At 34.5% G+C, this 25,195-nt stretch overlaps 1 protein-coding gene across 1 annotated transcript in view; it reads right to left on the minus strand.

Annotated features, from left to right (window-relative positions):
• Nucleotides 1-25,195, minus strand: part of Dach2 (dachshund family transcription factor 2) — a 579,439-nt gene that overhangs the window by 396,123 nt on the left and 158,121 nt on the right. The window contains exon 2 of the mRNA XM_070040108.1: nt 9,917-9,955. Within this exon, the coding sequence (XP_069896209.1) occupies nt 9,917-9,955 (39 nt within the window). The remainder of the gene's footprint in view (nt 1-9,916; nt 9,956-25,195) is intronic.

A 25,195-nucleotide genomic window follows, 5' to 3' on the forward strand; every position in this document is an offset into this window, starting at 1 on the left:
GACAAAAGTAAGGTGTCTATCTCACAAAAACAAGAGCAAAAAGAGCTGTGGGTATGGCTAACAAGTATGAAGCTCTGAGCTCAAATCCCAGTACAATATCTATTCCCCCAAAAAGAAAGAGAACAAAAGGTATTTCCAGATTAAGTGATTTGTCTGTGGTCTTAGAGTTAATGGATGATACAATATGTGGTAAAACTTGAGACTTTTGGCCACAAAATCAAGACTCCAGCCACCATAAAAGCATTTGGAAATGTGTTTCCTATAATAGAACAACAGTAAACCCTCTTTGTACTATCTTCACTTAGAGAGTCTCAGAGCAAATTTATAAGACTCTGAGGAGCCCTGCAGTAAAACCTCTTCATTTATCTTTATGTTAAGCTTTTATTTTCCACATTAATTTGACCCCAGAATCCTCTCTGAGGGAAAAATGAATTCATGGGGACTCAAGTACTAATGATTAACTCATTTATTTGGATCAGTGTAAGGGAGCACATTGCACGAAGGACATGCATATTGGAGAATTAAATAGTATTGTTTCAAATCGGTTTATTACTATGTATGACTGTAAAAGACTGTGAGGTTTCTTGCCCTTTCCTTTTGCTGTTGGTTGTGGAGCATCAACTCAAGCCTGGGTGCTGTCTCAGAGACTCTTTGGGCTTAAGGCTAGCGCTCTACCACTTGAGCCACAGCGCCAACTTCCAGTTTTTGAGTGGTTAATTGGAGATAAGGGTCTCATAGGCATTTTCTGCCCTGGCTGGCTTGGAACCTTGATCCTCAGATCTCAGCCTCCTAAGTAGCTAGGATTACCACCATGAGCCATTGTTGCCAAGCTTGCCCTTTTCTTACTAGCTATTATGAGAATGCTGGACACAGATATATGTGTTAAGACAATGAGGCATATGTACATCATAAACATGATAGAAAATTCAGGACACCAACAAGAAAATTAAGTTGAGATAGTTTTACAAGCCTCTTTCTTATCCACTATGTATTAATAAGATCAAAAACTGTCCAAACCCCTCCTTGGTGAAATAGCTGACCATAGACCTAGAGGATTTTATAGTGTAGGAAAGTAAAGAAACACACAAATAAATCTACATTATTGGTGGCATGTAAAACAATGGCACATAGAAACCAAATGAAAGAACTCTCAACTGCCAAAGATAGAAGAATTTTTTTAAATAAAATAAATATTGTTGTGGGAATCATGGTTCAGTTATAGCTAGCAAAAGTTCTTAAGTTCAAACCAAAGTACAGCCAACAACACCAAGAATAATAAATCAATAATAATCATCATCATCATAAACATTACCATATTGGATTATAACCAATGTATAAAATAAATGCCTGATTCTGTACTGATAAAAATGATTGAATAAGTCAATGGAGAAGAGCTCAATTTTCCATGCAGAAAAATTTCAAATTATTTTGCATGTAGTGATGGCCTTCCAGAAATTCCCAAAGAGAAGAGCATACTACAGAAATGAAAGATAATTACCAAGCAACTTTGCTGTGAAGAAACTTGACAACCACTACCTAAGCCAAATGGTCAAGGTCAACCTCAAGAGTAACAAGTTACCATGATAGTATATATTGACATGATGTGAAGAAAATGGCAATTTACCTCTATGATCTTCCTCCTACAGAATACAACTTGAACTTGGTAATTATAAAAGCACTAGACAAACCTCAATGAGGAAAATTCTACAAATATCTGACTGGAATGCCTCAAAACTAAGAAAGAAAACAACTTCAAAAGAGGTGTAAACAGATGTGTCAAATAACTGTAATGTCCTATCCTACATCCTACCAAAGGTAAAGGTCACTAAGGAAAAACTGAGGAAGGCTGACTAAATCCATACTTCAGTTAATAATGGTATATCAGTATTTGTTCCTTAATTGTGACCAATTGATCTGCTAATTTTAAGATATTAACAACAGAGGAAACTAGATACAGTGATGTGAGACATCTCCGAACAGTCATTACAATGGTCCTCTGTAAATCTGTAGCTGTCCTAAAATAGGATGATTATTTTCAATTTTTTAAAACATGATGGGGTATTTGTGAAATTTATGTAATCAATCTCAATAAAAACTATTAAAAAAAAAAAAAGAAAACCAGGATGGGGTGAGAGGTGAACACACCCTTAGCATCCATGAAGCTTTAGGTTTAGTCTCCAGAATCTCTCTCACACACAGACACATACACACACACACACACACACACACACACACACACACACACACACACACACACACACACACACACACACACACACACACACAGCCTCAGCAACCTTTGTATCAAGTCCATTGTATTAAAAACTATCTTGTCCTTACATTAATTTTGAAGAGGGATAGCTGGACAAATAAAGACTAGAGGCAATTTGTTTTCAATTCTGTTAAAACAGATAGACTACTTTTAAATGGACTTTTTAAAGCAGGTATTCTAAATCCTTCCGTATAATGTTTTGAATGTTTTAAGTATATGCTTTATTGCCAAGTGCAATTCATGACAAAAATAAAAACCACTATCCTCTTTAGAGTTTGTGTGTCAGATAAATCAATGTATGATTTAATAGGTATTTGTAAATCTTACCGCACAGAGAATGTAATAACAAGACTTTGTAATTTAAGCTAATTTCATTTTAAATAATCATGACAATATAGGTCTGTTGACCAAGTATATTATTACAGTAATGTATTATTTGGTTACACTAGTTTAAAAAAAGGGTCTTAATGAAGATCAAATAATAATTTACTTATATATTTGATTAAAAATATTCTCTACAGAAAGACTCTTGTGATGATAAATGAGTTCAAAATGCTTTTGAAATTCTCCCAATTACAAACATGGCTATTTTTATTAACATGAAATAACAATTTATATGTTTTAATAGTTTTTACCCATTTTTAAAATACTGGGATACTGTATGTATCAGATGGGCCAGCAATGTTTTCATGAATTATTAATAACATATCATTAACATCAACCTACTGATTGAGCTACACTTGGCATTTTTAATGATTTTCACTTTTTGAAGTATTTTTCTATGAATCTATTTTGTTTACTTTTCCTTTCTGAATGGTCAAAGTGATTTAAAAAAAAAATCTCCAAATGGTAATCTAAAGTAACAGCATAACTTTGGTGTGCTTACAAACTGGGAAGGGAAGAAAACTTTGAGGAAGCAAATTCTTCATATTGAAAACTCTGTTACCTAAAACAGAAAGCTAAGATGTCCTTAGGGTACTTCACATTTATCTGCAGGACCTTAGAATAGGTTGCCATGGAACATAATTCCTTCAAGGACTACAAATCAATGAATGGCCATTTTGACATAATAGTCCCATTTCTTAACATTATTTTGTACCATTCATCAAGATGTATTACAAACCATATCAATTTAAGGACAATGCCTTTCTTTTTCAAATGCATTCATACTGGGTCTTAGAATCAACTCCATGTTAGCAACTAATTAGTTACACTCACAAACTTTTCAGAATAGGGCTATACAATTTTAGAAAATGTCACTACTCTCTTTGTAAATTAATGATATGTTGTTCTCCATCGTACAATAATAGGTGGTTATCAGCACTTCCTCTTTATCCTATCTCTGTCATTTAGTTAAAACTACCCTGCAACCTTCAGAGAAATTCATGGTTTGCCACCCCATTCACTTTATGGATATTTTAGCATAGCCTTCATTTTCACATTACTTAGGCAATTCCTCAGAGTTTTAAAGAAAGTACAGACTTCACCTGAACATTAAAACTCTTCCACTTCACAAAAGTCTATTTCATTCTAGAAATCCACTTTGCTTTCCTTTTGAAAAAAACACACAGCCTGAGACCTGATGTACTGCATCTCACATTATCAAATATAACATGCAGAACATTCCATTATTATGCTACACATGGCTAAGAAATTTTAGTATTCACAGGATTATGGTAATTAAGTCTTCCTTCACTTTGGGTGATGTGACACTTGCTTGACTATAATGTCACTCCACTTAAAGTCTGTGTAAACAACATTATCTTAGTCACTCCGCATTACATTTCCAACTGTGAGCAAAATTACAAGGTCAGAGTGGACAAGAATGTAGGTAATCCCAAGAAAACATCATGTAAATGACTTGTTCAAGGTTCAAACCAGATGTTAAAAAAAATAGTAAAAAGGAATATTTCCTACAGAAGTACTATAGGATTATTACCTAGATGGCATTTGTTGTAAGGTGCATAGCTATTCTTAGAGTCAGTAGTAAAGGAAAAGATGTCCATGATTGTGATGTTTTGTAGATAAAAGTTAACAAATACTGTTTGCCAAGACTTCAATCAAACTAACACATGTATGCACACTTAGTAGTAGTACATGGAATTCAATTTGTTTTGGAAAGGAAGAATGATCAATATGTTAAATATATATATACTATTGTTTTCAAAATGTAGGTAGGAGGTAAGAATTTTTTAAAATATTGAGTAACTAGAATATTCATGTTTTGAATGAGTGTTGTCTTGCCAATTGTATTGTCGGTCACTTAGTAAACATTATCCAAGAATTAGTGTCTTCAAAATGCTCTGACATATCTTTGAGTCTCCCTTAAAATTTGGAAATACCATGTGTTTTAAATTATCAGTTTTTTTGTGAAAAAGTGGATAGCCTGATTAAATTTCCACACTATAAAGTAAGTCTTGTCTGAAAAAAAAATATGTGTCCTTCCTAGAGAGAAAATATCTGTGTGCATGTATATATGTGTACATATGTGTATATGTATGGCATATATGAAAGTAAGAGTAACTCTGAGCATTTAAATATTAAATTCATTTATAACTGATTTCCTTTCTAGTTAAAGCTCTTGCAGTATTAAGTTTGTAAATCTAAGTTCTTTCCAACATATTTATATATTTAACCCTGAAAGCTCTGTTTCTCTCAGGGTAATAATCCAGATTTCTAAGTAAAAGTCTCTTTAAAATGAAAAATACAATCAGCACCGTATCTAAAAGAAACATACAATATAAGAAATAGTCAACCACAGAATCCTCCTTCCATTTTTGTTATGTACAACACCATAAACACACTGTTGAAATCACATATTAAGTGCACTGAAATTCTGTAATATTCTTTTCACCAAATAAGAAACTTGCATAAAATGCACTAGAAAGTAAAGGCAAATCCATAGCAAATAATGGCTGTACAGTAATTTCATTACATTCCATGATTTGTAATACAATGCTTAAGATGGGGAAAAGATGAAGATGGATTCAAAATACTGTAGTGCTACTGTCTAGTCCTTAAAATACTGAGATATTACTCCATGTTCTCTCTAACCATCCACCCCTAACTGTGCTTAAGGAATAAAGAGAAACAGAAAGATAAATAAGTCAGGATTTGTGGTCTAAATTGAGGCAAAGAGTGTTACAACAGTATGCACAAAGAGACAAAATGTAATTTTCTTGTTAGGATTGGTGCACAATAAGTATAGTTTCAATAAAAGTTTCAATAAACATCTATGCTGCCAACAATGGAGGCAAATGAAAATTATTTTATAATACTGGTAGGAGATATCAAAACAACCTAGTGTTATCAAAACAAACTTGGAGAGCAGTTTGGCAATAACTATTAAAGTAGGAGATGTGCATACCCACAAACCAAAATCTTCACTTTTAGGTTTATATCCTAGGTCAGTTCTACCAGATACAAGACTGTGTTCTGTTTTTATGGTTTTGGCTTTTTTTGAGTGGGACAAACCTAAATGTCCGTAAACACATGACAGAATAATCAAACTGCGGTAAATTGATACTCACAAATTCTATAATCAATAATTTTAAGTGAACAAACTAGACATATAAATATCAATGTAAATGAATATCAAAATACAATGTATACATAATTACAAAAGTATAATACATCATCATACAATTTACATTAATTGGGGAAAGTAAGGGTCTTTGAACTCACAGTCTCAAACTTGCTGTGCTCTACCACTTGAGACATGCCCTTATTATTGAGACAGGATCTTGAAAATGCTCCAAGATCAGACTCAGACCTTGATCTTCCTATGTCTGCTTCCCATGTAATTGAGATTACAGGTATAAACCAATATAATTAGCAAATTTAGAAGAATTCTTTAGAATCAATCACAAATACAGTATAATGTTTGCATATAAAAACATACTTTTTATTTTTATATTAAAGAGACTACATCAAATGTAAGACATTATTACTTGTGATGAAAAGTACAACAGAAAGGACGTTATTATTAATATCATTAATACTATACAAGAGCAGTTTGGTTAAAATTAAGCTCTGAATGAATGTCACCTTTTCATGCTTTATTTTAACTGTGTCATAATTACTCTTCCTAATTTTAATACTATCAAAATAATGATATCTATGATGATGTCAAAAGTCACCTCAGAATAAAATTGTCATATGTATTTCCTGACAGTGGAAAATGGCATTATAAATAGATATGTATGCACAGAAATATGAACATATATGTATGTGACTGACTACAATTGATAAATATGAAATGATGTTTTAGACATAAGACTGGGTCCAGTTCCCTACAAGTCTAAAGCACATACAATTTGAAATTTGATTCCACTCTCATGCTCATGCTGATATCAGTAGGCTGTACCTTCTTGGACAAATCACTCAACACTCTGTCTCATTATCAACATCTATAAAACAAAGACCCTAAAAGCACCTTCAGTTATTTAGTGGACTAAGCATGACAAGTGACCTCAGATTATGTTTAATAAATGTTAAGTGTTCTATTACAGCACAAAAAAGAGCTGTTTATTACTAAAAATTTTACATTGAATTACCTTATTTATATCTACCCTGGTCAAATTTTACTTAGTAGGTTTAATTAATTTGAATGCTATATTTAAACTTCTTTCATTCTTATAACAAATTACTTGTGATCACCTAGAAAAGGAAGCACCATGTAGACAAATTTAAGTAAAAATCAACTATTTTGCCCATATTCACATATAATGACTCAACAATGACTCTTCTTTAATATGGGTCTTCGTAAAATCTTCTCTTATAATAGTTTGTCAACAAATATCTTTCTAATCCATGCAGAATTTGATATTTATACTCTTTTTTCCCTCTATCCTTTTTATCTTTTAAAGTTCTTCAGTTTCTCATGAGAAATGACAACCATAATTTATTATTCTAAGGACTTATAGAGCTAATTATAGAGGTCATTAAAGCAGAGATACTAGTGACTGTCAGGGTCCGGGCAGTGTCTTCCTTTTTCTTCCCTTTTATTTTCTAGAAAGACTGAAATTGGAATTGTTTCCTTTTAAGACAAATGTGCTTTTAAATTGCCAGTGATGAAAGAGGTATGCATATGTCAAAAGCATTGTAGCACAGTGGGATTATGCGCTAAATTCCAGGTCAGGACAGAAAAACAAGCAAAGTCTGAAATCAGTTAAACAGTACCTTAAAAAAAAAAACCTCAGATGACCATCCTGTTTTATCTTTGCCAATGTGTATCAAATGTTCAATGTTTTGTTATGCTAACTACTTATATTTCTCTTATTTCTTATTTTAAACATTTGTAAAAATAAAGGAATTTCAGCTAGATGGTTTGGGAATTGTTTAAAGGCAAGCCAGTTTAAAATAAAACAACACATGTCATACACATGCCTTTCTTTCTATTAAAGCAAACAAAATTGGCCTTTAAATAAAAAGCTTAATTATAGTACGTGGCAAAAATATTCTTAAATATTCTCAGTTGGGCATAGCAGTAATGATCTGTTTCATATTGTAACTCATTGATACACAGGAAAGCAAAAAATTAGTAATTCTGTATTAATTTTCAAACTACTTTAAGAGGAAAATAAGTTCTATGCAATTAAAACATCATGAAGTGCGTAACCACCATTTTGAGTAGCAGAAGAATAATTTATAAGCACTCCACTTATTTTTTATTTACTTTTTATTTAAATTTTCCATCATCACAGCTTTAGGTGTGTTTACAATAAACTGTGATTTCTTTTGGTAATTGTAATAGCTTGAGAGTTTATAGTTTAGAGCTGAGATTGCCAAGTGACAGTCCATGGGCTGGATTCAGAACCCAGATGGTTCTCTCTTTGTTTGGCTGGTTTCTTTTGTTTTCTCTGCACAGTGTTGATTATTTTTAGCAAGTTATTTATGAACATTTACAAATTGGAGAATTCCATATAAAATTCAACATTCTCAGAGTTCCTTAAAATGTAAGACAACACTGAACCTAAATTCCAACATAGGAGCAATGTACCATGTGTGTACACATTGTAGTTAACCATAGTCCTTACTAGTTCCTGTTACCAGACATGCTTCCAAAGACATTAGTGTTTGCAAACCTGGTTTCTGTGTAATTTATATGAGTAACTTAATGCATATACTTAAAAAAACTGTCTATTGTTTTTCTCATATTTCATTAAACATAAGTTCTATGTATATATTTAATGTGTTTTGATAACCCAGAAATGGATCTATTATAGCAATAATCTGCTGTTCCATTTTAATTAGAGACGAGCCGGCATAGATTTCCATGTCATTTTACAAGAAAAATAAAATTAAAAGCCAAGTTCAGACCTGAATCCAATGGCATTCATACAAAATAAGAAACACAATATCCAAACCTAAACCCAAACCCCAATCCATCATTTTCAGTTCAAATCATTCCCTGATAAAGTCTACTCAGCTGTAGTCTCCCCAGCATTGATATCACAGTTACATACAAAGTTTGGCCCTTAAGGAGGTACATCCACTACTTCAGGTTGCTCGGGTATTATTTAGTGTGCATGACATTGAAATCAATGTCTAGTTTTAAGAGAGAAAATGTTCCAGATAATAGAAACACTATGATTTCCATTTTCTATATTGAAAATGCAAGCTAAATCACATAACATAGTCTCTATCTTACCTAAAGTCTTATGGAACTTTTCTTGTAGAAAAATATAGACAGAACCAGCATTAAGGGCAAAAATCTTTCTCAGAAGTGATTTAACATAAGAAAGCTATGTGGGGATGATTAAAGGGTACACTAGTTCCAGGCAATAGGAAAACATACTTAGGATCCCAGGCTTCTTCCCTCTTGTTTTGGAGTGAACTATTCACTGTTTCCCCATTACAAACTGACAAGTAGGAAGTCCAAAGTAAGGTGAAATCTCAAGACTGCAACTGATCTGATGTTTCAAATGTAAACCATGATGTCCATATATTTTTTAAATATATTTTTTAAATATGAGGAAGCAAAAAAATTTCAAAATATTTTAGATCTACTTACTTGCCTACAAAATGCTCCTGTGCCTGAGGATTAGACCAACTTGGATTAGTAACTCCAGTTTCTTCCATTTGTTGCTATAGCACACTTAATAGCCTGTGCGGCCTGCAAAAGTGAATGTACCTTCCTAAGCATTCCACACCAAGGGGTGGGAGGCCATCTCAATTATCTTCCCATAATTTTACATGACATAAGTGTCATGGTTTTTATGCCAATGATTCTCAATCAACCCCCATCAATTTACACTTTTTTTCTAACTTCTACTTTACTAAACCAGAAAGCAGTTGTTCCCTGTGGCTATGAGTCATCTCCCCACTCTATTACCCTGGCAACAATTCCAAGGTAATGGAAACGACCAATAGTTAAAACAGTGAAACTATAGAGTACCCAGTATACTACAACCCTCAAATAGAAGAACCAGTACTAATTACGTTTTAATTTCATTTTATTTATTATCATTAACAAAAGATTAAGCAAGATGGCACATTTTCTGCTGAAACATGTAAATGGCTCCCCTTTCTTACAACAGCAAATATATTCTAGAAAGGAAAATTGTGGAAGTTGGGCAGAATCTGTACAGGTTCCAGGACATTCCCAGAAAGTTGATTTTTAAAAAATAAATACATAAATACCTGTTAACAGCTTGTTTTCTTGTCATTTGCCTCTTCCTTCTAAAAGGAGAGTGTAGCAAAAAATAAATAAAACTGGTTAATTGAGAGTTTTGGTTAGTGAACTTCCAATTAATCGTCTTTATTTTATTTCACAAAAAAAGCTTCTTAAATACTGCAGAAATTTTAGATAGATAACACACAATGAAATACCAGCAGGGAAGAGACAAAGAAGATAGGAAAGCCTGAATTCCTATCAGATAGTGTTTTAATGTATGGATACTGTTATATTTCTGGCCTAATCCCCATTGAGTAAGGAATAATGTGAAATGTCATGTGATTTAAGGCTTTTCTCTAAATGAAAGCAGGGAAATAGGTTATAGATTTCTGTTGAACAAAATGGCCTCGGGTCGTAACAATTCCCCCCAAAAACGATTCAACAATATTGTCTTTTCCCTTTCTCTCAGGGGCCTTTCTTCCCATCCCATTGGGTATTCCAATACCTTGGAGGAGGATAAAACTTCTCATTTTTTCTCATTTTTCATTTGACTAATTTCCCAAACACAGAGCCATTAATCATACAGCTCCTTACTTATATCTAGAACAATACTGAACTATCTTATATCTTCCCCATAAGGGTTACACATTCACACACACACACACACACACACACACACACACACACACACACACACACACACACAGAATTATACACACAAAAAAATTCAACACATATGAAAGAGATCAATCAAAACCCACAAAATCAGCTTGTTCAATAAAGCAACCATTCTTTCCAGTTGTGTAGTCAATACAGTGTTCTCAAACGCATTAATGAAGAGTAACAAAATGTAAACTGACTGTTTAAAAAATTAGAAGAACTAGCCAGGTGTCTATAGCACCACCTAAATCTTAGCTATTCAGGAGGCTGAGATCTGAAGATTGTGGTTCAAAGCCAACTGGGTCAGAAAAGTCTGTGAGACTCTTAACTCCAATAAACTACCACCAAAATCCAGAATTGGAGTTCTGTACATGTGGAAAAGCACTAGCCTTGATCAAAAGAAGCTCGGGGACAGCCTCCAAGTCCTTGTTCAAGCACAAGGATCAGCATGCACACTATATATATGAACTATAATGTGGCTTTTTGAGTCTTGATACATTTCTAAATATCAACATAATAACAATGTTCTATAACTCTCACTGAAAATATACATATAATATTTTCTTACAATGATTTTTTTGTTATGAATCATGTTTGTTTATTATTTTTTTATTTTTGTTTGGTTTTGAAGCACAACCACCTCCCTGCTTCAAAGGTCTAGAGAAAGGACCCTAAATAAATAACAAATTCAAACATATCTTAGGGGTGTTGGGAAAAGAAAGTAGGAGGAAAAGTGACCCATTTTTACCAGTTTTTAGCTCTGTTACTTCACTGTCAGAAATATTTGATTTGGGCATACATATGACTCATTCAGTCTCTTTGAATGAGTATATTATACTCATAAATGCCAAATAAACGTTTCCTATGATATAGGCTCCATAGACTACCTGAACTTACATTGTGAAATTACTGACTTCTGAAATATTGTGATTAATACTCTCTGATAAATATATAAAAGCCCATGATTTAACTGTCTTTTCATTAAAGACTTAAAAGTTCTTAGAAAATTAAGGGCTTACAATAATATTTGACATGCTCTCATTTGTCTAATATCAAAAACAAATTTTATTCTTCATTCAAGCTATAGTTCTAGGGCTTTGGGTCTACAAGTTAAGTACACATATAGTAACTGTGCAGGATTTTATCCAGTCCCCTATACCAAAATCTGTACATATATAATTTCTTACATAAACTAGCATAGAATTTGCAAATATGTACATTTTTTAGACACTTAAAGTCATCTCCAAATTACTTACAATACCCAATGCAATATAAATGCTTTGTAAGTATGGCTATAATGTATTATTTAGGAAATATTGATAAAAGTCTGTAGAGTGTCTGCAGACACTATTTTTCCCAAATGTTTTCAACCCACAGCTAGGATAGGAAAAATAAAATTTGATATGTATATTCTAAATTTGTTCTTTAGTGATGTCAACTGATTTATTATAGGTTTCTTTCTTTGCCAAATAATCAACATTTTGGAAATTTTTGATCAAGCTTCACAAGATGCTACTAGCAACTCAGCTCATTATATAATAATACAATGTGAAAAAAGTTATGGATTCTGTGGAACTGGCCAAGAATATTTCATACCTACTCAGATTTTTCTTTGTCTACTAAAGCTCCAATTTAGTGTCCCACACTATTCTCAAGTCTGGGTGTGAAACTATAGTCATAAGCAAGGTTCCTGAAATTCTTCATGACTAAAATATACTCATAACAGTATTTATACAAAAATCACTGACAGAAATATTTTGATCCAGTAATTTAAACACTGAATCAGATAGTATAGCAACATATTCTACTGACAATAGAGCTATTATCAGCCAAGTTCCTGTGAGATATGGCTGTAATAGGGGCTCTCTCAACCCTTTACCACCTTCAACCATCATCACTATTAGAACACTGATTAAAGTTACTGTAGAGTTCTTTCTCTATGCAAACTTTATGACTAGAAAGTGATTCCAATGTGCTCCAAAACCTAAGGATGTGTTTTGATTTAGTCAAGATCAATTTTACTCTGTACCACTGATAAGTTTTCATACTTTGATTCTACCAACTTTTGGCGTGTCAGTGCAGAGTTCGAAAAATTAATGATAGTGACTGCTACTCAATGTGCTCACCTGGAGTTAATTTTATATAAGATTCAGATACAGATTCTCACTTTTGAAATCTAATACACTACAGAATTACATATAGTAATATAACAAAACATCATATGAAATGCATAGGACAGGATTAAATGCCACAATGTATATTCCACTTCAAAATTCATGCAAACTGTTTGAAGACAAATTGAAATTTTGCTATCCAACACAACACAGTAAGTTAATATTCAAATTCTACTGACTCCTGAAGAAGAGGGAGGTGGCAAAGTTCCAAGCACGTGCTCGAGGAGAGAGAAAGGTAGTTGAGACAAAGTGTGACAAGAACTTTAAACCGCTAAGGGATGAATCACACCAGCATCAAGGCAAAGGTGTTTCTTTTTTATTTTGTAATTTTATTTTATTGTAAAGGTGCTGCACAGAGGGGTTACAGTTACATAATCAATGCAATGAGTACATTTCTTGTTGAGCATTTATTACCCCCTTCCCTTGTTGTTCTCCCACTATCCCTTCTTTCCCCCACCTCCCTCACTCCTTGCCCCCCCCCACCCCCAGAAGTTGTAAAGTTAATTTCCAGTATACTGTCTTGTGGGTGGGTATCATTGTTGAAATGGGTCATCCTGTGTCCTTGTTTCAGCATTTTTTTATTCCCCTCAGTAGATGAATGGATCAAGATAATGTGATGTGTGTGTGTGTGTGTGTGTGTGTGTGTGTGTGTGTGTGTGTGTGTGTATAAGAATTCCATGATTCCATCAGAAAGAATGACACCAAAGAAATATAGGTCCCATGGTTTCCCTCATTTTCCATAATTAGTATATGTCTAGGATAATTTCATCAGATGAGCAGAAAAGCTCAAAAGCTATGTACATATGACCATATAAGATGATGCTAAATGAAATAAACCCCAAGATAAGGGCACAATAGGTCTTTCTTTGTTGTTGTTTCTAATGCACTATGTGATTATGTGATTATTTTGTTTCCTTTGTATGTTCTTTTCCCTATTGTATATCCCCTGTTGTTACTGTATTTGATTTTTGTACCCTGCATCTTGTATATACATTTGTGGAATTGGGGGAGGGGCAAAGCTATTTCTTATCAGGAGTTTACAAACAAGCTTCCCTGTGTCCAGGGTCTCAGGGCCTCTCTCAGTGATCAATGCTGTGGTTCAAAGGTAGCCTTCCCAGCCTGTGGAAGATGACAGTTGTAGTACTAGTGATTCTTCTACATACATATAAGGTATGTGACATTTTCTGAAGAAAACATAAAAGTTTGGGGGGAGAAGAAATCGACACCTAATTCACAGCTATTATTCTTATTATTCCTAAATATGTTACCAGGCTTCCTTGACTGGTTATTGGGGAATCCATTTTTGAACTTTCCTTCCACAGGCTATCATATTGGCTTTATCCTCATGAGGACATAAAGGTGAATAGAAATTGCATATGTATTTAACAAGAAACAAGATTTGTAGCTCCTTTGATCTCTAGGCCAGTGTTCTTTCTTCACTATACTGCTTTTAAAATAGAACCTGCAACCTGAAAAACCAGTCCTGCTTAATATATCTTGTTAATACTACTCAGAGCTTTGAAAATCTAGACATTTTGCAGAAAATTTGAATTATAAGATTCTCTTTTTAAAATTAGAAAAGAAATACCTGATAATAGTAATTCTATATACATCCATACTCTGTATACTATATGGAATAAATAAGCAAACATTCACTGTAGTGTCCCCCACAATTCCTACAATTCCCATGACCGAATTCATGGCATCTCTCTTGACCAAATTGAAATTTTTATGGCCACTATTTTTCAAGTTTTGAAGTATAACTAAACCAAACTTTAATTCGTTTCTTATAGCTGAATTGACCCCGTATATGAAGAACTCAATGTCAAACACCAAGTCTGAACTGATGGGTTAGATGGATATTTCCTGCCTAACACTTAATACAATGTGTAATTACTTTTAGGTCTATCTTCCCTATGAAAAAGGAATCTTCATGAAACAACAAGTTAGATTTTTTGTTTACTCTTACTTTTACATGTTACAGTACACTGATCTTAACATTTAACAGTCATCAATCTGTATTTTTCAAATCAAGTAAATATTAAGTCTTGTAAAGAGACACTATAAACTTAGATATGATCATCCTTGTAGCATCTTCAAGCTTCTTTTCATAAAGCAACTTTTATAAATCTATAGCTACAATGTAGCACTGACTTAATGACCATGGAACATGGTTTAAATGACAGAATTGATGTTTTAGATTTTGAATACATATTTACTGATTATCAGAATCTTTACAAGCATAAATTTAGTTGATGGCAACAAAGGTACTGAATTGATGTTGGGTTAAAGACATGGATATGAATGAGGGACCAGAAGACACTGTACAAAAACAAATGTACTCATTAATTGTTTCATGTAAATGCAATCCCTCTGTACATTACCTCTATAATAATAATAATAATTTTTAAAAATAGATAGGTTCACTATAACATTTGTTATTAGCCCAACATTATCCTAAAATTTATTTTAATAATTATCTCTTAGCTTTTTCCTAACATTTTCCTTATTTGTCTACTATAACCTAAATGATATATAAAGTACTGACACGTGAAAACACAATTCATCTAATCTGTTCCTAAGAAATAAGTTCTTTTGCCAATCGATTATTCAAGGAATCCTATATGGTTTATTCTTGCAGAGGAAGACTGTGTCAAGCAGGGTCAGAGCAAAGGAAGCATGGCCTTAACTGCCTCTTCATGTGTTACTGGGTGGGCAGAGTGGGAATGAAAAGGATTACTGTTTTAAATGCCTGTTAAATCCTTCATGTGTATCCCTACAATAATCCTTGACAAGGACCACTTTTTTAAAATAACACTAAAAGTATATTCCTGAGCATTTATAAGTAACATACTTAAAACTGCAAAAGATTAGCTTTTGTAAGACTCTACCTTCATTTACATGTACAAAATGTCACCTTTAAATGGTAATATCATCTTACCAATATATTCTCCTAGTTACAAAAGCATTTCCTCAGCATTAACTAGTATAAAGCTACTATTTTGCATGCATTGTTGACCCACTTGTATGTGTGTTTCTCTATTGAGAATGAAGTGTTTTCAGTTTGATTTGGTGCCCTTCTACTTCTTGGTGATATTTATCTATATGGATCTAACTGAAAACCCTTTTCTTTTTTTCATTGTTGTGGATACAGAATCATTTATTACATAAGAAAACTGACTAATACAGTCTCCTGACTGGACTGCTTTGGGGGTTTGATTTGGGTAGGGCTAATATTCAGTGACGACACTACAGAAGAGTGTCATGTTTATCAATAGGCTTTTTCCTACTGAGGGTAGTTGGAGTCAATAATATGGTTGCCAAATATTTGACACTTGCCCTAGGTTTGGTTGTTACTAATTATATGGCTACCAAACCTAATTTTCTGGTCTTAGAGATTCTGTGACATCCTGAGAGCCCTGAATACATTAGGTTTACTTTTTTATGTATGTTTTTTATTGTGAGAATGCTATACAGAGGAAGGATGTACAAGCCTATGTCAAAAACAAACTTCATAATTTAAGCAGGGTTTGGGGGGTGGGGAGTGTAGTTGTGGAGATGGGAGAGAAGGGATGGTAGGAGGAAAACAAAGGAGGAGACAACAATGCTTGATAAGAAATGTACTCATTACCTTGTTCATGTAACTGAAAAGCCTTTTCTCTACATACTTTTTCCTAGATAAATTTTGTTATTTTTTTATTGTCAAGGTGATGTACAGGTTTCCAGTTACATAAGGTAGTAAGTACATTTCTTTTTGAACTTGTTAACCCCCCTCATTTCCCCTCATTTTTCTCCTACTTTCCTTCCCCCAAACCCCCCCCCAAATGTACAGATCATTTTCAACATATTGTCTTGTGAATATTGCTGTTATATTGGTTCCCCTTGTCCTTTGTCTCACCATCTGTTGTTCCCCTTCACTTCCCCAATTCAGATAAATGTATATACAATAATTGGGTACCAGTTAAGCAAAGAATCAACATCTTGAGGATGAAAGAACTCCTTTCAAGCAGGATTACAATTTTTTTTTTGTCAGTCATGGTGCTTGATCTCTGGGCCTAGGCGCTATCCCTGAGCTCTTCAGCTCAATCTGAGTGCTCTACTGCTTGAGCGGTTTTCTAGTGGTTAATTGGAGATAAGAGTCTCACAGACTTTTCTGCCTGGGCTGGCTTTGAACTACTATCCTCAGATCTCAGCCTCCTGAGTAGATAGGATTATAGGCATGAGCCACCAGTGCCCAGCTACAAATTAAATTATTGATTGTCCAAAAAGAGATTTATCATTAAGTTAGCAATGAAATAATCTTCTAACATTTATTTTAATAATTATTCCATAACTTGTTTTTATTTATGGCCTACTGTTCTAATGATGCATAAGGGATAGTTGAAAAGCTGACACTTGTGCAAACAAGATTCAGCTAAGCTGTTTCTAAGAAAATAATTTCGATTGCCAATCAATTATTCTGTGAGTCCTATGCAGTTTAGTCTTGCTGCCAATGGAAACGATCAAAGCAGTTTCTGATCAAATGAATCTTTGGCCTGGATGTGTTCTTCTTGTGCTGATGGGCTAACAGTTTGCATACGTATCTCCTTACCCTATCATAGCACCTTCTTCATTGAATATTTTTCTACAAGTGCTTACTGATCACAACTATATAAGAAAGGCTATGTGCTGGGGCTATGAAAAACACAGACAACTATAACAACAGTCCCTGACATCAAGAATATTATACGCTAAAAAGGAGGGGGAAAGAAATCTTGGTCAGAGAATGTTACATGGAAAATCTGTGAGTGCTGGGCAAATCATATTCAAATATATCTTATTAGTGAATGTCTTGGCAAATCACATTCAAATATATCTAATTAGTGAATGTTGATGTCACAGATGACATAAGTAGGTTTTATAAGGATTTAGAAGATGAATGAATAACTTTTACCCTAAGTGCTGAGTGAAGTAACTATTATGGAGGAGGGGAAATTGGATTTAGTTCTTGAAAGATTAGATTGGGGTCTTGAAAGATAAAGATTGAAGAACAAATCCTGGAAGAAGAGAACAATATTTTAGGAAGAGAAAGTGACAGGGTACATAGAATAAAATGTTAAAAAAAAAAAAAAGTACTTTGGTCATAAGGAGTAGGTTATTCCAGGAAGGCAGAGATCAACATGATACAGAAAGGACACATGAAAAGGAAGGCTAAAACCTACATTTAAATGACTTAGAGCTTACCATGAAGACCAAATACAAAATAGAAGGAAGGCAAATTCTAAGCTTATAACTTTGTTCACATGAAAAATTATCTTACAAGTTCCAGAAACCATGTTATTGGATGAGTTTTCTATAATAACCAACTATGGAAGAAACATTGACTAAGGGAGGCAAAAGGACACATGGATTACTAGTAGTACCAAGTACATAACGAACTAGCTATGAGCAAATTATTTTCCTTCTCTACACTCCAGTATCCTTCTTTACAAAACCAGGTTAAATAAATTGACCTTCCTAATTCATCAAATAATTACCTGATCCCTAAGTTGTTGCCAACCTGTCTACAATACAAGTAAGTTCAAATACTCTGAGAAGTCAGTAGATATGTTACAGGAATGGACACTAAAGAACCATACTTATTTTTCCCCTCAGATTCATCAGGTTTTATTCTATGACCTATTAGTGGTAATCAGCTAAAAAGCATATCCTTTCTGTTTCAGAAAAAGCTGTAAAAATCCTTCAGACTTGTTACTTCACAAAGGAAATCATCAGAGCATCATTCTCTATGAATGTCAGGTAAAGAGGGACTTTAAAAACAAAGAAGTTCAAGTGTAGGTTTTACCAGGTTTCTTTTCTATTAAAGCATACACAAATCTTCTACAATAAACTGTAATGTTCAAAAAAGGGGGGCTGGTATCATCTAACTGTACACAAGTGGGTCCATGTTATTTTCAATTAGATTTTTTTTCAACCTTTGCCCTTCAAAAGGTATGGAAACAGAATTCTATCCTCTCTTCACAGCTCATATCTTGTAGTTAGTGTGGAGGTCAATCTAATTCTCTTTTCCAAATGCCATATATGTTTTAAATATATAGAGTAACCTGAACACAACATAATATTCTAAGTGGAGTTACATATAAGTTATAACTTCATCATACACAGTAGATTTTTATGTCTTTAATATAAACACATGAGGTTACAATTTAGCAAGAAAGTTACTGTTTTCAAGAGGTAGAGTGTTTATCTAGCAAGTGCAAGGCCCTATATTTAATTTTAGTAGTACAAAAATGTGTAAAATTTAAAAAGAAACTAACTCCAGACAATTTCAATTGTCTCCTATGCCACTTCTTCCTAGAAATAGAATGGAAGAAAGACAGCTTTTTCAGTAAATGGTGCTGGAAAAATTGGTTAAACACCTGTAGAAAACTAAAGCTAGATCCATATATATCACCCTGCACCAGAATCAACTCCAAATGGATCAAAGACATTGAAAGAAAAGCAGACTCCCTGAAAACATTACAGGAAGGAATAGGAGAAACTCTAGGGCTCCTTAGCACAGGCTGAAAATTTCTGAATATAGACCGAGAAAAACAACATATCAAAGAAAGGTTGGACAAATGGGATTGTATGAAACTGCAGAGTTTCTGAATGGCAGAGGACATAGCTACCAAGATCAATAGGAAGACCACGGACTGGGAGAAGATTTTCACTAGCCATACAATGGACAAGGGTCTCACATCTAAAATAAACTTAGAATTCAAAAAATTAGATCCTCCAACAACAAATCCTCAAAGAAACAACTGCCAGATTAATAAATGGGCTAAAGACTTAAAGAGACTTCTCTGAAGAGGAAACAAGAATGGCCAATAGACACATGAAGAAATGTTCAACTTCTCTAGTCATAAAAGAAATGCAAATCAAGACAACATTGAGATTCCAACTCACCACAGTTAGAATGGCTACAATCAAGAAATCTAATAACAACAGATGCTGGAGGAGATGTGGCCAAAAGGGAACCCTACTATATTGTTGAAGGGATTGTAAACTTGTTCACCACTTTGGAAAGAAGTAGGGAGGTTCCTCAAAAGAATACACATAGAGCTCCGCTATGACCTAGCAATCCCATTTTGGGGCATTTACCCAAATGATCACAAACAAGGTCATACCAAATCTATCAGCACAATCATGTTTATCGCAGCATTATTCACCATACCTAAGATATGGAACCAACCCAGATGCCCTTCAGTAGATGAATGGATCAAGAAAATGTGGTGTGTGTGTGTTTATATATATATATATATATATATATATATATATATACACACATATATATATTATATATAATATTATATATAATATATATACATACATATACACACAATGGAATTCTATGCCTCCATCAGAAAGAATGGCATTGCTCCATTTATTAGGTAATGGAAAGACTTGGAAAAAAATTATATTAAGTGAAGTAAGCCAAGCCCAAAGAAACATGGTTTCCCTTATTTGCAATAACTAGTATATGTCTATGACAAGCAGAAAAGTTCAAAAGCTATGAACATATGACCAGATAAGATGATGATAAACAAAATGAACCCCAAGACAGGGACACAAGTGGTTTTTATTGTTTGCTATGTACTATGTGTTTCTTTTGTTTCTTTTGTATGTTCTTCCCCCATGGTATAACCCCTGTTTACACTGTATTTGATTCCGGTGTCCTGCACCTTGTATATACATTTTTACAATTTGGGCAGGGGAAGGGATATAACAAAATGCTTAAATAAGGATACAAGTTGACCCACTGTAACAATGAGATGCACAAGACACTATGTGGAAAAAGAACCTTACAATTTCGAGGGGGAGGGAGAAGCTGGGGAGGTGGGGAGGGAAAGGATTGTAGGGGAAAAACAAAGGAGGAGGTAACAATGCTCAATAAGAAATGTACTCATTACCCTACTCATGTAACTGTAACCCCTCTGTACAGTATTTTTACAATAAAAATATATATGAAAAAAATGAAAAAACACACCTGGCACTGGTAGCTAATGCCTATAATCCTAGCTACTCAGGATGCTGAGATCTGAGAATAGTGGTTCAAAGCCAGCCCACACAGGAAAGTCTGTGAGACTCTTATCTTCAATTAACCACCAAAAAGCAGGAAGTGGAGCTGTGGCTCAAGGAGCAAAGCAAAAGTCTAGAGCAAAAAAAAAAAAAAAAAAAAGCTCATGAAAATTGTGGAGGCCCTGACTTCAATCCTCAAGATTGCCCCCCCAAAAAAAGGTATAAATCATAACAAAATGTGCATTTTCATCTATCTTGTAATATGTTCAATATTATCTTACCTTATGAGTGTGTGTTGACTTGTATTATTAAAATGCAAATAAGCCATGTGCCGGTAGCTTATTCCAGTAATTCTAGCTATTTGGGTGATGGAGACCAGAAGGATCAGGATTCAAAACCAGTCCAGGAAAAAATTCACAAGACCCTGTCTTTTTTGTGTGTGAGTCGGTCGGGGGCCTGAACTCTGGGCCTGGGCGCTGTCCCTCTGCTCTTCAGCTCAAAGCTTGCACTCTACCAGTAGAGCCACAGCACCACTTCTGGCTTTTTCTGCTTATGTGGTGCTGAGGAATCAAACCCAGGGCCTCATGCATGGAAGGCAAGCACTCTACCAGTGAGCCATCTTCCCAGACTACAAGACCCTATCTTAACAGAAAAAAAGATGGACATGGTAGTGTAATTATTTCATGAAAACTGCAGAAAGTACACAGCATATAAGATCATACATAGGCTGGTCACAGCCTATAGGATGGCTCTATATTAAACATAACTAGAGTAAAATTACAGAGGCATGGTTTAAGAAGTAGAGCACCTGCCTAGAAATCATGAAGCTCTGAATCCTAATTCTAGTACCAAAAACTGCACATGAAAAGAACCTTTAACCACCATGCTGTGGTGCAGCCCAATTCTTTGCCATGCTGTTTGGGCTTGCAGGATCCAAAACTATGAGCTAAATGGACTTTTTTTTCTCCTTATAAAGAAAATTATTCTTCCCCGCCTCCCCCCTCCCCCCACCCAATTTTACCCCCCTCCCCCCACCCAATTATGGGGGAGGCGGGGAAGGGAAGTGAAGGGTAAACAAAGGAGGAGGCTGCAATGCTTGGTAAGAAATGTATGCATTATCCTGCCCATGTAATTGTAGCCCCCCTGTACAGTATGTTCTCAAATAAAATAAAATACAATTAAAAAAAAAAAGAAAAAAAAAAAAGAAAATTATTATTGGGGTTGGAGACTTCAGAATTGGTTAACATAAGGAAGTTGGAAGAATTTTGAGAAAGACCCTAGAGAAAACCTGGAATGTCTTATGCACAGCATTGAAGACAATTTTGGTTAGGACTATGATGATCAGAATGGTAATACAAATGTATACAGTAAAAGCCATGCTGTTGAGGTTTCCAATTGAAGTGAGAATTCTCTTGGGAAATGGAGTGAAGGTCATCCTTGTTAGATTGTAGAAGATTTGGAGCTCCTTGTGCCTTGTCCTGAGATTTTTCTCAAAGGCTGAAATTAAAAGTAATAGAATACTTTATCTAGTGGGAGAGATTTCAAGGCAAGAAAGCATTGTTGTTGCATTGCTACTTTAAACAGCTTGAAGACAAAAGAGAAAGCAAAGGAATGAGTTGAAGATAGAACTCAACATAGAAACAGTAAAAATTAGACTTGGCCAAAATATTGTGTATAATATATAATATAGATAATTACATATAACATACATATAATGTACATAATAAATATTATGTATAATATATTATATAGTTGAACATGTATAATATAATGTATGTAACATAAACATTTAAGGTATATAGCATATAATGTGTCATATATTACATACTGTATATTATATAAATACTATATGTATATTATAAATAAATTTTAAATATAAACAATTTTATATAAATACACACACATATATTATGTATATGGAGCCCAACTAATTCTATAATTCTAGCTACTTAGGAAGCTGAGAATCTGGAGGATTGATGTTTGAAGCTAGCATAGGCAGAAAAGCCCATGAGAATCCATCCACAATTAACCGCAAAAAAAAAAAAAAAAAAATTAAAGCTGGGCCAGAGCTGTTCTTCAAGTGGTAGAGGGCCAGCTGTTAGCAAGTAAGCCTAGCAAGTGCAAGGCCCCTAATTTCAAAAAGAAATCTAAGGGAATGACTGAGGAAAGCTTTGCAATTGCTGGTTAAAGAGATTTGATCAGATAAAAAGAAGGTAAATGCATTGCATTTGGACAATAAGGAAGGTGTCTTGAGGGTACCTCAGTAATCTTCCAGAGAGTAATTCTTTCAAGGAAAAAGCCACAGGACTAGTCAGCTTGCCATCAAAACTCTCCAGCTACAGTTATGTTTGGAAAAGACCCAAATGCAGCTCATTTGGATAATGCCAAATGATGCTATCTTAGAGGGATACAAAATAACAGTTATGAGGTCACATGGGCTTCCACCCAGATTTCAAAGGAAAGCCTAGGAGGACAGGCAGAAATTTACCTTGGTGTCCCTTTTGGGGAGGGGTCACTGCAAAAAGGGATTGTGCTTGTCAGAAATGTGAAGGTTGGATCTACAGCAGAGTCCCCATCAGGCCAATACCTAGTGGAGCATCAGGGGCAGGACTCACATGAAGACATCAGAAAATAAAGCCACAATTATGAAGTGTCAGGTTGGGAGAACAGCAAGGAGGGTACTTGAAACTGTGAAGTAAAGTAGAGGCTGAATCCTGGAAAGTTTCAAGTGTGCAAAGCAGTCAGACATTGAGTTTGTGGGGTGTAACATTTGCCTTCCTGAATTGTGGTCTTGTTGTGGGCTAATTACACCATTCTCCTTGCCTATTTCTACTTATTGGTACTAGAGTGTTCATCCTGTGCTAGTTCTTGGAAATAATGGTACTTGATTTTTGTGTATCTACAGACTCATCACTGTAAGAACTTGGCCTTAAGGCTCAGACAAAGCTTTGGGTTTTTTAATTAAATGCTGGAAAAGAGTTAAGAACTTGGGACTGCTTGGACTGAATGAATGTTATGTTGTATTTGATAAGAACATGAGTTTCCAGAGGAAAATGTTATGAATCTTATGAGTTTAAGAAGGATTTGTAACTGTAAATTCATTCAGGAGTTTAATCCCTAAAACCTAATGTTTATGGCATTAAAAAGGTAGAGTCCCCCAGGCACCAGTAGCTCACGTTTGTAACCCTAGGTACTCAAGAGGCTGACATCTGAGGATAACGATTCAAAGCCAGCCCGGGCAGGAAAATCCGTGAGACTCTTATCTCCAATAAACCACCAGAAAACCGGAAGTGGTGCTGTGGCTCTAGTGGTAGAGTGCTATAGCCTTGAGCTGAAGGACAGATAGGCCCCCAGTTCAAGCCCCGTGACCAACGAGGGAAGAGAGGGGAGAAGGGAGAGTGGAGAGAGGAAGGAAGCCCCTATGCTTTCTTGCCATATGCGGCAAAACACCATATACACACAAGCACATATCTACAATGTAATGAAACATAGTTGAGGCTGTGAACATTCTGACCTCTTCTGAGAGTTATATTCCTTTGAAATACAAAAACGTGCTCAAGTAATATGTTACTATTAACCTCGATTGAACTTTTTAATAATCATATTATGATGTGTTGCCATGCCTCTGCTCAGTTGGAAATCTTTGTGGGTCTGTTAGTCCACTATTTTGCTCACTTGTTTGCAATTATTTATAAAAAACAAAAGTTAACATCTGAACACCTCCTAGATAACAAGACCAGTGACACATTATAACACAGAATAAAAATGTTTAGAAGATATATGCTGGATACTAAGTTTTGGTAGTGATGATTTCACCAGAAATTGTCAAGATTATTAAAGCTCATTTGCATTAGGACCTATTTCATGTTTTTAATAAAATTAAGTGTTGCTTTTTAATAGAAGTTAAAATTAATCTTCATGTTTGTATTTATTATTCCAAAGTTATTGATGAATACTATTAAAAACTTTTGGAACAGTCTGAATTTTGAACTTTTTGTTGTTGTTGTTGGTTGTGGGGCTTGAATTCTGGACCTGGGAGCTATCCCTCAGCTCTTCAGCTCAAGGCTAGGATCCTACCACTTGAGCTATAGTACCACATCCCGTTTTCTGGTGGTTTATTGGAGATAAGAGTTTCACAGACTTTCCCACCCAGGCTGGCTTTAAACTGGGATCCTCAGATCTCAGCCTCCTGAGTAGTGAGGATTACAGACATGAGCCAACAGCTAATTTTGACATTTTTTTGCTTCTTTTTTTATACTATTTGTTTTGTGGCAGCACCATAAAATCTAAATTCTAGAAAATTTCCACCAACTGAAATTTAATTCCCTAGTGAATGTTGTCTGCCATTTTCCATCTCTATATTTAGTTTCCCTTTTTCTCAAAATGTTTTACATAATCTCTGTTTTTTAATCATGTTAAATTTTTCCTCTT

This window comes from Dipodomys merriami, unplaced genomic scaffold (genome assembly GCF_024711535.1).
Source record: "Dipodomys merriami isolate MVZ:Mamm:240054 unplaced genomic scaffold, mDipMer1.0.p SCAF_3, whole genome shotgun sequence".
NCBI lineage: Eukaryota > Metazoa > Chordata > Mammalia > Rodentia > Heteromyidae > Dipodomys > Dipodomys merriami.